The 16631-nt window shown below is 35.7% G+C and overlaps 1 protein-coding gene across 1 annotated transcript in view; it reads right to left on the reverse strand.

Moving 5' to 3' along the window:
- Nucleotides 1-16631, reverse strand: part of JMY (junction mediating and regulatory protein, p53 cofactor) — a 62809-nt gene that overhangs the window by 32897 nt on the left and 13281 nt on the right. The window contains exon 2 of the mRNA XM_064735547.1: nucleotides 11470-11643. Coding sequence (XP_064591617.1) covers nucleotides 11470-11643 — 174 coding nt within the window. The remainder of the gene's footprint in view (nucleotides 1-11469; nucleotides 11644-16631) is intronic.

Here is a 16631-nt window from a genome sequence, read left to right on the forward strand (position 1 = left end):
AAAATCAAAGGTACAGCTAACGTTCATGTTCGGACTTTGCATTCTGCAGCTTGGATAAGGGATATACACAGAGAGTGTTAGCTTTCTGGCTCTGAAGACACAAAATAATGGATGATGGATGTGCTGCTTTTGGCTAGATTAATATTCTTCCTATTAGCTGGTATGGGCTCTGTTTTGGAATTGTGCTGCAAACAGTCTTAGTAATACAGGGATATTTTAGCTACCGCTAAGCAGTGCTGACACACAGCCGAGGCCTTTTCTGCTTTTCATCCCACTCCACTAGTGAGGAGATTGGGAGTTCCTCCCAGTAGTAAAGGGAAACAAGTGGGAAAGCTGACCCCAGCTGAACAACAGAGACATTCTATACCATAGAGCACTGTGCACAGCAATAAAGCTGAGGGAAGTATGTAATGTTCAGAAGGATGGGTGTTTGTCTTTCTAAGTCACTGTTACCCTGCACTCTTGGAGATAGCAGAACACTTGCCTGCCCATAGGAATCGGTGAATGAATTCCCTGTTTTGCCTTTTTCACGTGCATAGCTTTTGCTTTGCATATTGAACTGTCTTTATCTCAACTCATGAGTCTTCTCACCTATTCTCTTCCCACCACCACCGAGCTAGAGTGAGCTCCTCCAGCCGTGTGGGGTTTAGTTGATTGTCATAGTTGAACCGTGACCATCAAAGAATGAGGCTCTCACTACTACCAAGGCAGCATCCAATCTAAAGGTGAAGACAGAATCTAAGTACCAGTGGAGAACTATCTTTGACAGGTGAAATATCCCACATGCTTTCTTAATAAAGTTGAACGGCTTTAAGGATGAACCTTGAACTGAAAAGCTTGTTCCCTTCACTTCTGAAGCTGTTGGACCAGACTACCACAGCCACAACCTCTCCACAGATATGACAGCCTGAGAGAACTGAGGTTGAAGGTGACAAATGAGAAAGTTCAAGAACAAGCTTCCAGGGTGGAGTAACAATTCTCAGTCACAAAGATCTTTGTTACTCTTCACATACATGAAAGACAGGATCTAATTTTGGGAAAAGCAGACTTGTCAAAAGGTGACTCCAAAACAGTATTCAAATAATAGAGTCTGCACTGCCTCCTTGAAGACAGCTCCCACCTGTGTTTCTATTAGATCAATGACTTTCTGAGTGGCAGCAAACTCCAGGAGTTCCTTTGGTGCCTCAGATCTAGCTGGCTACTGCTCCCTGCTTCTCACTTCAGGCTTGTGATGTTCCTGCCCAAGCTTGCTCTGCTGGGTTTGCCTGACACACGCCCCGTGGCCTTCTGAGAGCCACTCACTGTGGCCTGAAGGTGATCCAATGCTCCCTGTGGGAAAACCCATCTCTTCCCACCCAGCTACTTCATTCTACATGATTCAATTTTGCCATCAAAAAGTAAAAATGAAAAATAGTTATTAAAAAGAAACAATAAGAAAACCTGAAGTATAAAAGAAAATACTGATTGCAACCTTTCCAAAGGTAATTACAGTCATTCCTTACAATCAACACCAAATAACTGTGACAAACTAGAAGATGGAGGGCATACAAAAAGACACTTTTAGCGATGGACCTGGCACACTTTGGTAAAGCATATTAAAAAAAGATAGCCATATTATGAGTATACATCCTGGCAGCATCAACAAATTAGAAGAATTACCAGTTCTCAAGTACAACCTAGCTAGAGAATTACTGTAATCTACTGGTCATTAATTAAACTTATGCTTGTCATCCTGGGCAGGACACAGAATCTCCAGAGAAAAACAGAGACGAAAAACTGAGACATGGGGGTGAAAAATATATGATCCCCCCTGCCAAACAGCTGTCTGGGCATTATATCTCAGTCCAACAAAATGCCACTAGAGAAAATCTATACAAATATATACTAAATCATAATATTCAATTTAAAAATATTACTTTGGTACATTTATATACAAGACAGAAATTATTCATAGCATATGTTATCACAGGAAATAGAAAGTAAGCCCACTGGGGGAAAGAGATAGCTTAAATGAAGACTACAGCGGTAACAGCGGGACAAGTTGAGAAGTACAGATCAGGAACATGCCTCTGGAGTTTGATGCTTATGAAATGGCAAGTTTCTCCCCACTTGCAAACACCTCCAGGACAGAAGTGACCACTCCCTCATTTTGTCCTAGCTAAGAATTCAAAAAGGAAAAGGGAGTAGCCATGGACTATGAAACATCAGCATGAACAGGCTTGTGAATCTTGAAGACTTTGTTTTCTATATTCTCTTCAATAATTAATTACCTTGATGTAAGACAACAACTCTCATTATGGAATCAAAGGAAGCTCTAACATGCTTCTGCATTCCATTATTGTTTGCAATATATGCATAACCTGTTTATGCTTTATTTTGCTCACCTTTATGATGCAAGCATCATCAGGTTTTATAGCTCATAAAAGAGCATATGTCATTTTAGAGACTAAAATAATATTTAAATTACCATCATCCATATTAAATATGACTAAAAAAAGGCAAAGAATAACTCAAAAGTGCTGTCATCTAATGACATTTCTTGTAAAATTGTGTATCTACTTCTGACTTAATTATATTTTTAGTTAAAAATTAAGAAAGTCTAATGTAGTTGAAGTTTCTTCCTAACCTAAAAGGCTTTGCAGTTAACTAACATTTTTTCAAAGTGAGCTTTTGGCCTGGAATTGCTCATTTGGACTCAAAAGTTTTGGAGAAAGCCAGGTCTACAGAAAAATCTCTAATCTCACAACTAGATGAGAAGTCAAATCTACGGTTTCTCTTCTACTCATCACTTTACCAATAAAACAATCCAACTATTCTCCTTGAGAGGAATCCAAGCTTCACAGTAAAATTTGCTATGATCTTTTCCCCAGTGATGAAGCTTGTTTTTGTACACTTTCATGTTTTACAAGTTTTACTCCAAATGATACTCCAAGCTTTACTCCAAGCTTTGAAGCTAAGAAAATAATAACAGCTTTTACAAAAGTAGTTTTCGCGCAAAAGACAGAAGAAGGGATAGAAACAGCAGAAACCATTAACTTCAACATATCGCACAAACACCTATTTTCTTCAGTTATTGCTTCAGACTAATGGAACATAAAATAATGCGTCTCAACACTGTATTGATATGTTTCTGAAGGAGAACAAATGCATTCTTCAGAGAAAACAAACTGAAAGGAGGCTTCTAAACTAGCCCATAAGCAAATGAGGATGGATCAACAGAGGCAATGCTGTACTGGAAATATCCTTCTCTGGAACAGTTGGCAAATTATGGTTAAGTTATGACGAGACTAAAGTAAGCTTATTGAGAGAAAATATGAGCAACAGGCCTGAAACGATGGGATACCCATATAATATACATCTACTAAGTGAAGGTCTTTAATACTTTCTATGTTTTTTTCTGGACAACGGACAAGATTGACAGAAGTAAGAGTTGGCCCAGGCCATGTAATAACTTAGGCAGGTACATGTCACATCTCTCCAGCTCCCTTTTTTATCCTTCTCCTGGATGGACTTGTAATAGGTAGAAAAGGAGAAAAACATGACATGTAACAGCAGGTCAGTTAGTTATAAGAACAAAAAAAAGTAAGCTGAGTGAGTAGTGCAGATGACAGTGGCAAAACAGAAAATGGAAATGGCTAAATGGCTTTATACATGAAAGCATGTTTCAGATCAAAGGCTCAGATATCTGCCTTCTCCAAGAGGTCCAACCACTGCCTGCTAGACATAGCAGCCACAAAACACACATTTCAGCACCTAGTCAGAGACTTATCAAAGTTAGTCCTACTAACTTTCGCGGTTGTTGTTTTTAATTTAACTGTGCTCCCAGCTGTTAACACAAACCCAACACTATTTCCCCAAATAAGTTATAATTCTGTACATACCACTCTAAATATATTAGGTGAAAACATTCTGCTTTGAAAAGAGCTTCACAGTTTTACCCTAAGGAATATGGACATGGACTTCAATATTAATACATAAAAACCCATTTAGTTTGCATGGTCTAGATCCTCAAAATATCTGGCACCTGGGACTAAAATACAAACAGCAGGAGTTCTGATTATCTTAAAACACAGGGGAACAACATACACAATTCAGTCGAGAATGTAAAGGAAGCAACAAACCAAAAGGTAACAAGATGTTAGGACATGCAGAAAGAAGACTGAATAATACTGTCATACTACTGTGAAGAGTGCAGTGGTGAATGCTTTTTCCAAAATGATGGAGAATGCTAAAAAACTAAAACGTAGTCAGAAGAGAAAAATCATAGAAGATGTAGGTTAGGGCAAGTATAAGAGGAAAGACTGGGTTTATTTAACTGGTGATTTTTCCCAAGACACACAAGCATTTATGTAAAGAGGTACAGTGTTAGGAACACTAAGTTACAGTATTTTATATTGGAAATTGACAGAACTAAAGCTAAACAGTGTACCCAGCATTATGCCTTCCTTACTCATTCATCTGTATAGCACAAAACCTTTCCATACATTTCAGCTTCACCGACTGAGACCTAAACTAAAAGAGAGGTCACCCTCAAAACGAATGATTTTTCAGAAAATATACTTTTAAGACGACATATTCTTCTAGTTATTTGAAAATGTTGTTTAAGCCAAGTTAACTCAAAGGCAAGTGGGCTTGAGTGTTTCCAGACAGTTTCCAGTTTCTGTTTGTGCATGAAAATGACTGGATGGATTTTTAAATCTTCAGTTAAAAAAACCTTAATATTTGCAATACATGAAATGTTAAGTGCATATATATATCAAGAGTTCATCAAAATATGGTTGACAATTTTTATATACAGATATACTGAAAAAAGAGAAATAGTGACAAAAGTACTAGCCAGAAAAAATCAGATTAAAGACATATAAATAGCTATGAACATAGATACTGAAAATAACTATAATAACTATCAAATAAAGTCTGATAAGTTTCAGTATGAAGTTAGAAAATATGATGAAAGCTTACAAAAAAAGGTTTTTTTCACTACTGAAAAAGCGCTACTGAAAAGAAGTACTGAAAAGTACTAGATTTCAAGCAATTAAAATATTTAGGTAGAAAATCTTTTTGTAAACTCTCAGCAAATTTTTCAGCCTCTGAAGGCCTTCGGTCCCTCTCCTTGACCTCCACAATTTGAAGAACATTGCATCAAAGTCTCCTCCTTTTCCCTCTTTCCCTATCACCAACACTGCAAGGAAAAAAAAAAAACCAAAACAACAACATAAATTTCTAGGGTTCCCTCTCCTTGACTCTAATCCTCAGGGACACATAATTTAGAATTTTCTGCATGTTCACCAGCCTTTCCAAGTTCCATCAAGATGCCTTTTTGAATTGATACACTGATTCTGCATTTTTCTGCACTATTTCCTCCATTACTAACACTTGAGGAAAAAAAAAAATGAAGACAAGGTATAGATACTACAGATACAGGTACAGATTGCTAACTCCCAAATTCTTTTACATGCCTGCTAAGCTGATGGTTAATCTGAATCATTAACAGCCACTGATGATTCTCTTTTTGTACACATATATATTTGGTGTCCAGAGTTCAACTGTGGAAATTATTGCCACAGAGCACGTAAGGTGTACTAAGAGTTTGTTTCTGCCTTATTTGTAGGTTGTTTTAAAGCACCACAGGTTCATTGAGGTACTCCTATTTTCTATACTTTCCACCCCTTAACATTCATGATTTATATATCTTTGATAAATCACATGCTTTCCAAATTAAGGCAATCCAATCTTTTACTCCGGTCCAGCACTGAGGATGCTTAATAGGGAAACACCATTACACTCCATACTGTCATTATTCTGATACTGTGGTATGTTTTTGAGAGGAAGAAACTAAAACTCTGACATTCAAGACGCAAATATACCATGAATGTACACCAAAGATGTTTCCTATTTGGTGCTTGGCAAAAGCACCATTTTGCTGCATTTGGCAGCAAACTCAAAATAAATCTTATACATTTTTCTTCAAGAGTAGTAGCTAGTTAATTAGGTGCACATAAATATGCATATCTCTTTTTGGAGGTTGTCATCAACCTTCTGCACATGCATTAATTTTTACTTATTGAAATTTCACCTACCATTTTATTATCCAAACCAGCTTTTTGTACTGCGACTTTAAAAAAAAACCAAACAACAACAAACCTTTCAGCATTCTAACATAATCAAAATTTTCTATAAGTCTTATTAACCACTTTTATAGCTGAATACCTAGAGCAGTCTTGTACTCTACTCATTTTGCAGACAAGCAGATTTAACCAATCAGACACACACCACAGTTCTATAGCCAGTTACCTCTTACCGGGAACTAAGTTTCATTAAATGATTTAGGGTACCAGCCTGCTTTCTATCAGATTGTCTCTTTGGAGCAAGTTTCTTTTTGACAAAGTCCATAAGGTTCTGACTTTAAGTCAGCAAAATATTCTGTTCTGAGTTCATATAATAGTCTAGAGGATTTATAGTCCAGACTGTAAAGAGAGACTGACATACAATCTTCTTGAATCAAACTATAAAGACAATTAGCATAATTCACCATATTGCAGCATATTCTCAAACAAGCAAGCAATAATTTCCCCGAAGTTTCTGACTATTTTGCATAAACTTAGATTTCTTCTCCAGTCTACAGGTTTTTCAAAAGCTATGTTTATTTAAGTATTATTCCTAATGATGTGAGGACACACATTCAGCTGCAAATAGATTTTAAAAAAAGTTAAAAATCCTTTGATGTTTTACAGTTTCTCCAAAACATCTTTATGTGATTAGAGACTTTTAAAACAAAATATTCTGTAAGTACTTTTAAAAGTAATTCTCTCAGTTTTGCCAGCTGTTCTCATCTCTACATTTCTTTTCCCTTGAACTTGTTTCATACTTTATTAAACTATTATTTAATCAAAATTTTACATGTTCAATACAATGTAATTTATTTCTAAGTACTTAATTTTGCATAAATCAAAGTTAAATTAGTTATAAAGTTCACTACTGCAATTCACCACTATATATTAAGGAATTCAAACACAGTTTGAGCTAGAATTGTATTTTTAATATACCAGAATTCTCATAAGTGAGCTTGAGAGGGAAGCAAACTTTCAGACAGACTAATAAAAGATTTCAAAAATTTTAAAAGCAGGATGTTATGAATCGTCAAAAATCTCTAGCTTCCAGTGACAGACTTCAATATTAATGTATCTGAAGTCATTAAAATCTCTTCACATTCATGTGAACTAACATGCAAGTAAAAATCATTAACACATAAGCAATGAAGCTACAAGTATGTTTAATATATTTAACATACAGTAAGTTTTCAGGGTGCTTATTTCCTGAAGATGAGCTAAGATGTAATGGTGGCTCTAAGCTTTCACCCATCATGAGATACTATCATTTTTCAGTTAAGAAAAACCAGCTCAACTCAGACCTTCAATAATGCATGTTTTGAAGTTTTGCTGGCATCTACATGTAGGTTGTGAAGCAATTTGTTACATTTTATCTTTAGTCCAATATCAAGGACATCCAAAAAACCCTCAAGCATGAAAAGAGAAGGCCTCCCACTGATTTCACTTGGCGCTTGAACAAACCCAGTGCCTATTCATCATGACTGAAGTACCGTTCACAACTACAAGGCCATAAAAATTCTAAGTAGCAAGGTAGTTCCTTTGACTGCATGAAGACTGGTGAACACAGACGTACAGACAAAAAAGCCAGTGAGCTTTAGCTCATGAAGTAATTTTTTAAAATAATTTTTTTGTCTTTTCCAATTTACCAGATTTGGTATCCTGTATCAAAGAAAACTTCATGTCTTAGTCTTACGGGACTTAAAGCTTGATAACAGTAACCTGGCCAGTAGTTCTACAGCCAACTATCAACCACTAACTCATTGCTCCCTCACATACTTTCTGAAGAACACACCACTATATATGGAGGATCTCACAAAGTTAAATCTAAACTTTCTGAATTCAAAGGCACCAGAACAGAGGTACCTACTCTGATTTCTCCAAATTTCAGAAACACTTAGCATTTTTATTTCCAGCTATTGATGACTACTACCTCCAACTTTTCTGCTATGGCAATGTGTGTTCTGCACACACAAAAAATTAACAATTTTTCACAGGTAAATTACTTCTTTTGATTAAGGAAAAATTTTTGGGCACAAATGTGAAACATTTTTAGAATCAACAATTTAACATCCTTTCTTAGTTGCCAAGTAGTCTGATTCTTAGCAAAAAGAGTATCTTAAATTCCATTTAAAATCCAACATCAATGCTAGATTAATCTATGAACATTGTTTATCCTGTGGTTTTATGTTCATAGTTGCCTTCCCAGTTCTTGGAAGATTATACAGAAAGCCCAAAACATGTAACACAGCATTTGAGTATCGAGCTTCACTTGCCTGGTGCCTATATAATACTCAGTAAAATCAGAAAGAAAAAGTGAAATCAGAAGAAAAGGGCCAGTAATGCATATAGTGAAATTACCATGCTAGAACTCACTGCTTGAATGTCTTCACCTATTATTACAACTAAATCAGTAACAGTCTGTAATTAAACCAGAAAATGCCTATACAAATCCAGCCCAGCTTTTATGAATATCAAAAAATATCATACTGTCTTCAATTCCTTTATTATGCCTTCTCCAGCATTCAGTGAACATATGAACTATTTGGCTGGCTTATAAATACAACTTTTCGCATTTACCTTACAAAATACAGTCATACTAAACACACTGAGTATGTCTAGTAAGTGAATCTTTATTTTAATCTTGAAATGAGTTCAGACTTGCCTCTTTGATAGACATTTCTCAATTTGATAATACCATTCATTACATGTCAGCTTTTATTTCTGTGTCCCTCATAAAGGCCTTGGGGCAAGCAAGGTCGTTCCCATATTATACATACAAAGATTTAAGTCCAAAACACAGCTGTGCTTGTAATGCTCAGCTCTTGCAAGAATGCATGGTATCTGGTAAGCATCTTGACATGCTTGGAGGGAAGTCCCCATGGATTTGAGCAGCACTTACATATAAAGAGCATTTATATAAACAAAATCAGGTTTCTGATGCTGGAAGCCCAAAAAAAAGACAAGCATATCACTTACTGAACACATTGTTCTAGGGTCACATGACTAGCCCGTAATTAAGCAGAAATGCCATTAGAAGTTACTTTTCCACAGCGACATTTCATTTCATAATAACCCAGCTTTTTTTCCTTTCATGATCTTATACCTTTTCATCCTGCTTTTCAAACCCAGAAATATTTGATTACTTCATAGCTTTGACTCTTCACACACCTAAATGTTCCATCCTTTACACAAAATGAAGCAAAATACACGTGAAAAATGAGTGTACAATCAAAATACAAAATGAAACAAGATTCTATCATGTCTATAATGGGCAGCAGTAACCTCCATTTCCAAGCTTCCACATGGTTTCTAACCTTGTTATGAACTTTCACTCCGAGTTGTTTTGTTTGTTGTTTGGTTTGTTTTTTTCCCCCAAAGAAGGAATCTGGGTACAATACAGATGTCCCTCTCTAGTAAGCTTCCACTGAAGATAGAACTTTGTTTCTGTTTTTCCCTTGCCTCCTATAGGCTTGTCTCTTCCTTAAAATTTCACAGGAACAGCAGAAATTTAACACCATATGACATATATTCCAATTTTTATGTCCTGCTCCAATATCAGAAAACACTCTTCCCAAAGATTACGGGTGATGTAATTAACTTCCTTCTAAACTCACTGTGAAAACTGACAAAATTAAGCTGATTAAAAAACTTAAAACCTTCCAAATTCTTAAAAAAACCCCAAAAAAACAAACCAAACAATAACAACTTCCCCACAAATCAGAAACAGATACCTAATACAGAAAAGGTCTGAAACTTAAAGCCTGCCAGAAAAACATATGCAACCAGTTAATAAAAACCATTTCATGCACAAGTTCTATTTATAAAACATTTCTTCAACCCTAGCTACCCAGTATAATATATGTTTTGTCATCATAGATACAAGTACTGCTTTCTCTCAAAGGATGAAAGGAAAAACAAGACATGGCATCTTTCTCTAGTGCATTATACAGACAACCAAGTATTTTAACTCACAAATTGCCAAGTTAGGAAGAGAACACAATGTACCTTAGAAGAAATTATGTATTACTAAAATAATCAACCACAGCACACACCTCTGAAGTTTATCAACATTAATCTTTCAGGAAGAGTATTAAATGATGCATTTTAAAACCAGAATTCAAGACATTGCTGAGGTTTAAAAAAAATCAAAACAGAGCACAACACAACTTTTAATACGTGTATCTACTCATTGTAATATTTACTTTTCTTATTTGACAAAAGAACAAGCAAATAATCTTTTTCTCTACTATAAATTCCAATAAAATGGGAATTACTTCACCATGCTTTGAAGAAAGCATATTAATAAATGAAGAGTTTATAGGCTTCAACTGTATCATACGTCTGAAAAAAATACTCATGCCAATTCTCTGTGCAGTATCATCATTCAAGAGAAGAAAAAGCACTTTTGGTTAAAACATCATCACATTATAAAATGAGTTATTTTAAGATTGCTGATTTTTCTGAAAAATTACTTTAGTCTCACAACAATATGTCAAAATAAAGCTAGTACATCATAAATCCTTTTGTCTCCCTCATTCTTTCTCAAAACCAGAGAGGAACACTATTTTTAAGCTGAAAACAGTAAAAAAATTGTTGGCTAACTGAACAAGGTATCAAGCTGAGATAAAATGACATTTACAATACAGATTAAATGAAATAAAATTTTAGCTTAGAATCAGAAGGCTGTAGTCTTAATAATCTACACAGGAACTAATAGTTTTACCAAAAGTACATCCAAGATGCAATAAAGATAACCTTTGTTAGTTCTGGCTAAGCATTCAAGATTAGAATTACTTTCAAATATAACAAACATACTAATTCTGGAACAAATTTACCAAAATGCAGTATTCTTCAGATGGCTTTTTTAGCTCTTATGAAAATATACTGTCCAAGTGTTACAACAAATTATGTATTTTAATTTATGTTCCATGAGTTTAAGTCTTTTGCAACATCAGAAAAAAAGCTACTGACTTTTCACAGTTCACCAGATTACACAGAAAATTACTTTTCATTTTAGTTACCTGAAATAATCTTCTAGAATATACAATAGCATAAATACTGCACATCTCTTTGTATTTTATATATTACTCAATATTCTCAACCATAAAATTTTGAGTTTGACCTATTTAATTCAGCCATGCATTTGAAGGGTAAGACAGCAAGATAAACAGGTGGTGTTTAGCTACATATGTCAGACGTTCTCACTCATCAAAAACACTTATCTTAGTGAAGAGCCCAGAAAAACCGGGTCAGCATTGAGGAAAAATATCACTTCATATACTGCATAACAGAACTAGTAAATAGGAACTAGAAAGCAGAACTTCCCAAATAATAAGTATCTCAGTTGTCTTCATCCTACCTTTATCTGCTGTCTTCTAAGCATCGCAAGTTCCCTCATATCTCGGAATGGTTGCAGTAAGTACTGGTAGAGCTCTGTGGTGGCTTCGGCAAGATTACTGTAGGCTTCATCTTCCATTTGGTACAGTTCAAGGAGCTCTACCATACTTTCTGTATTCTTATGTTTTTCCAGAAGCTGCAGAAAAAGTACAAGTTTTAATGAAAATATCAGAACATTCCTGATAAAAGTGAAAGCAATTTAAAAAACTTTTTTTAACCTATCCTTTTGTATCATCTTCCCCTTCCCACAAAATCACTAGACAAATAAACAAAACAATTTTAGTCCCCAAAACACATCTTCAATTCAGTTAATTAAGTATGAGCACATCTCTGATAACCTTAACTGAGCAACACTCAGACTGACTTTTTAATTTCCAAAGATTTCTGGAAGGTAATGAATATGAGCACAAAGAAAACAGAAAAAGCAACTTAGCTTAACAATTTATAATGTAGTGATCAGGTATGCTACTTCAGACACTTCCCACTTTTGGGTAACAGAGCAGGGGAAACTGAGTGATAGACAAGGAGACAGAAAGAGAAGTTGCATTTTCAACTTTCTAAATTTTTGAGAATGTTGGTGTTCAGGTTGTGCAGTTTTTTGTCAGTCTGTTCTTTGGATACACACAGCCCCCACTACATCCGTGTGGCCTCAGACAGAGAGTAACCCACATGAAACAAAACTTCCTAGAAAGTTCAATCACAAAACTTCAAATGTATGAACCTTCCATTAATTTCATTTTTACAATGGGAATTACCTAAGCATTCTTATCTTTAAAAAATACTTAGAAGTTAATATAAAATGACTTTAATTCATATAAGAAAATACAACATCGAAGTCTGTCCGTTCTATCTTTTAGTTCTTATGAAGCAGAAAATTCACTTGTACAAAGCAGCTACGATGTATGATTTTTTTATTGTATATGCTCATTTTGCATCTATTTTGGGCATTTGCCTGAGCAGACTTCACATGGTGCTGGAAACCCTTCACCATGTCTAAAAAAAATATTTACTTGTTTAATAAAAACTAAGCTCATACAGACATGTCGAGTAGCTAATGTATTTACAAAGACAAGATTATCTGAAATTAATTTCCCTCCTATATAATTTTCTAAGTCAAAGTCTCTTGCCCTTTATATTATCACCCCAAAAGCATATATTCACAGTCCAAGTTTATTTAAGCCTAAAGATTAGTAACACTGTGGTGTAAATACATCCTATTTTCTATCTGTTCATTGAAGTTGGATGCTAACCATCCATGAAATTTCTCTCTATAGTGAGCTGTGTTTCAGTTACCAGAATGGGTATGAAAAATATCTTTCTTTGTAATGGAAAGTTTGTTTTAGAACATCTCTGTAGCTCCACCTTTGAAGCACTAAAGAAGGTTTGAGAGAGGGTGGAGAGCAGAATGCAGAGATGCTTGTAGCGGCTTTATTTATACGTTCACCATTAAAGCAACAATCATATTCCATGAGAAGACAGGAAAAGCTTTCACTTAAGGTTAGCAGAGAAGAAAGGTCTGGGAGAGAGGATGTACAACACATGTGAGAATCCTCTCAAGGAAGAAACTTCAGCACACAGCAAACTGCTTTGTTACCTAAACAAATTCACACAAACAATTGCTCCTATCACAAAGTCATTGCCTATGCTCTTCTGCTCTTCCAGTAGCACACAGCATTTTGTAGCACTTGAGTTCTCACTGAGACAAGCCTTTGGGCTTGCAGTCTGTAAGACTAACATTTTATTAACTTTCAGTCTTAGACACACATAACATAACCTGAAACTACAGAAACCCAGATACTCTTGGATTCATGCTTTAAGTCCCTATGAATCTCACACTATTCCAACTCACTATTTGTTTCAACCATCTAGTCTAAGAATGCACCATCTTCCTCAGCTCCACTTCACACCACTGGGGCCTAAAAGCGGAGTTGCCATACACCAGCTTTCTCCTACTTTCCCCGAGCACAGCCAGAAATCCCTCTTTAGTCCCAAAGCTATAATCAGACTTCCATCAAGGTACTAAATCTTTCTTCTCAAGCCACCCATGGCACAAAGGAGAAACTCTACAGTTTCCTTTGAAACTGACAGTTTCCTTTTAGTTGCTTAGGCTATTAGTATCTTACTAGCAAATAAATTTGCACCTCTGTTTCATTGTGAAACACTACTACTCACTAGGATACAAATTCTAGAGGGCAACAGAAAATGACAATTCAAGAAAATGTAATCATTTAACAGGGAATCTTAGGTACATTTATTCCAGGGACAGAACAATACAATGGAACGGCTTTTTCCTTTCTATTCACAGATGATTCTTAAGTCCTTTTTAATAGTTCTGATATTTTGGTAGATGGGCACAACTCTGCCTAAGCTGGAGTCAAAGTGCCAAGAAATGGATGACCAACCCAATTTTATGACTATCAGAATAGTACAAAGACATCTTAAGGACACTAAAAACTAGTAGCTACTTATAACTAGTTGGCTGTTCTGAAAAAATCATGTCTCTCACTGAAAACACCAGGAATAAAATAATGAATTATCAATACATTCCTGTGCATACAAATGGTAAGCAAATGGCCGTTAACTTCATGGTCTTGTCTGTGTTAGTCTGCTGCTGGGATTACCCAAAACCTAAATCAAATCCTAATTCTCAACTCCTTCAAAAACACCAAACCTTCAATTAAAAAACCAAACACAGAAGTAAGGGCAGGTTATTCATAACCAATTAATACAGAATTATACATATATTTACTCTTTAATTATTAACACAAGGTAACCTTCCATTCTTCATCTCTAAGGCAATGATGCAAGCAGAATCCTATTACTAATGAGGGCTTTCTGAATGAAAATGGTAGTAAAATTTTGTCTATTCGGCAGTTCCAAAAAAAAAAAGTGTAAGAAAAATTACTCAGAAACCAAAGAGTATAATCTTATTTGGTTCAATGTAAAGATCAATGAGCTATTCAATAGGGGTATTCTTCAATTCTTCAAAACAGATAGGAAAATTAACAGCCTGAGAGTACTTGTTACATACAGCCTCATTACACCCATCCATCTATTCACACCCTATTTTCACGAGAAACACTAACCTTGGACATAAAGCTTGAATCCTGTATTCAGCCTTGGAACCCTCATTACAAAAAAAACACTAAGGTGCCTTTCATGGAACTGGTGAATTGTCTAGAGAATAAGTTTTACAAGATTAGCCTAAATAAATCAAAAGATCGGACTCCTTCTGGTTAAAAATAGCTGCTCGCCCTACCAGCTACCAAGGAACCAGGAAGCAGAAAAACTATAGTGCCCTACTGCAATGTGTGCTTCCCCAAGAGAAGAGAGGAAGGGAAAGATCTACAAAAACCCAAATGGGATTTCTAGATAAAGCACTTCTCAAAATGGTACAGTACCTTATTTAAAACCCACTTGAAGAGATGTATTTAAGCAAATATCCAATCTTCCCCAAGAAGACTAGATCAGCTTCTAGGGAAAGTCACCTGAACTGTATGAACTAACTATAAAAGACAACTTTAAGTTTATTTAAAAAAGAGAAAAAAGACAGTACAGCTATACAGCGCTTGGAAATACCATTGCCAACCCTCTTCCCTAATCTTGCCTAATACAAATGTAGAGCTTGTCTTACTGGTGACTGGTTTTTATAACCGATATATATATATATATATTTTTTTTAGCTGTGTGGGGATCATCTCTTCTTCCATGCAACAAGTGACAGGACAAGAGGAAACAACCTCAAATTGTGCCAGGTTTAGATTGGACAGTAGAATTTTGTCACAGAAAGAACTGTCAAGCACTAAAGCAGGCTGTACAGTGAAGTGGCTCAGTCACCAGCCCTGGGGTTTTTAAAGGATGCACAGATGTAGCACTTAGGGGCAAGGTTTAGTGGTGGGCTTGGCAGCGCTACAAAAATGGTTGGACCTGATGATTTTAAAGGTCTTCTCTGACCTAAATGATTCTGTATAAGTGGTTTAAAGGAATACAGAACTATTTCTCTCTCTGTTTTGGAAATGGAGTGTGTACCAACCACCAAGGCTTCAACAGTCCGGGCTGGTATGAACAGAAGACCAATGGCTTAGATTCTACTTCTATATGGAGGCTTTTAACCCTGATGAAGAATCCAGGTGCTTCACTGCCACCAGCATGGAAGGGGCACTGACACAGGAAACAGATGGTGTAAAACTGGCTGCACAGAGCACCTCGCATTGTCACGCAGTCTGATGGAGCTTTCCTGCTCCAGATCAAAGCAAGCCAAAGCCTTTTTTTTAGCTGGCTGCTATCCAGTTAGTATTCAGACAACTAGATACCTGGGATGCTGGGACTAGCACAGAATTAATGTCATAATGAAAACCCCACCCTCCATAGACAGATAGTTTGATTCTGTATGCTCCCATTTTCACACAGGCAGTACTAACTAAATGAGTACCTAGCGAAGTGTCTAGACCAGCCCAGAATATTAAAGCCAGGCAGTTTTCAAGGTGTTGGCATAAAACACACTAACAATTTTTGTGGCATGTTTTATGCCCCAGTGAAGACTAGTTCTCAGCATAGACATTCAGTGTTATTGCTCATTTACTTCAACAGTCTCAGTAAGAATTTTTGGCTTTCACAGTTCTTTAATTACATTATTTGAAGAAGTGGGTGGAGGAGAGCAGAGTAACATCCTGTACAGGCCTGACTAGCTCTATACCCATTGAATGCTGCATTTATTTTAAGAATCATGTTTCACAGATGTTACATTGTTCACAACTAAATGAATCCATATATTTTAGGCAACTATTATGCAGATACACTCTAACCAGCAGGAAACACTTTTTTTTTTTAATGTAACAGTACATATATTTGAACTACATAAAAAAGATTTTTTCTCTATTATTTTATTTTGTTCAAAAAGCTTTAAAAGCATTACAACAGACAGTGTAATTACGTGCAGGTTGACCTCAACTGGGTGCATAATCCAAAGTTTAATTTATTCATAGAAGAGTCAAGTCTTACATTTCCTTTGCTAATACTCCCAAAACTTTCCCTGTTACTCCTATTTTTTTGGTGCATTTTATAAAAACATTGCAATATGACTCATAAGCATTTTTAGATAAAATCAGTCATAAAGATATTTTT

The sequence above is a fragment of the Zonotrichia leucophrys genome, chromosome Z (assembly GCF_028769735.1).
Source record: "Zonotrichia leucophrys gambelii isolate GWCS_2022_RI chromosome Z, RI_Zleu_2.0, whole genome shotgun sequence".
In the NCBI taxonomy this organism is placed as follows: Eukaryota; Metazoa; Chordata; class Aves; order Passeriformes; family Passerellidae; genus Zonotrichia; species Zonotrichia leucophrys.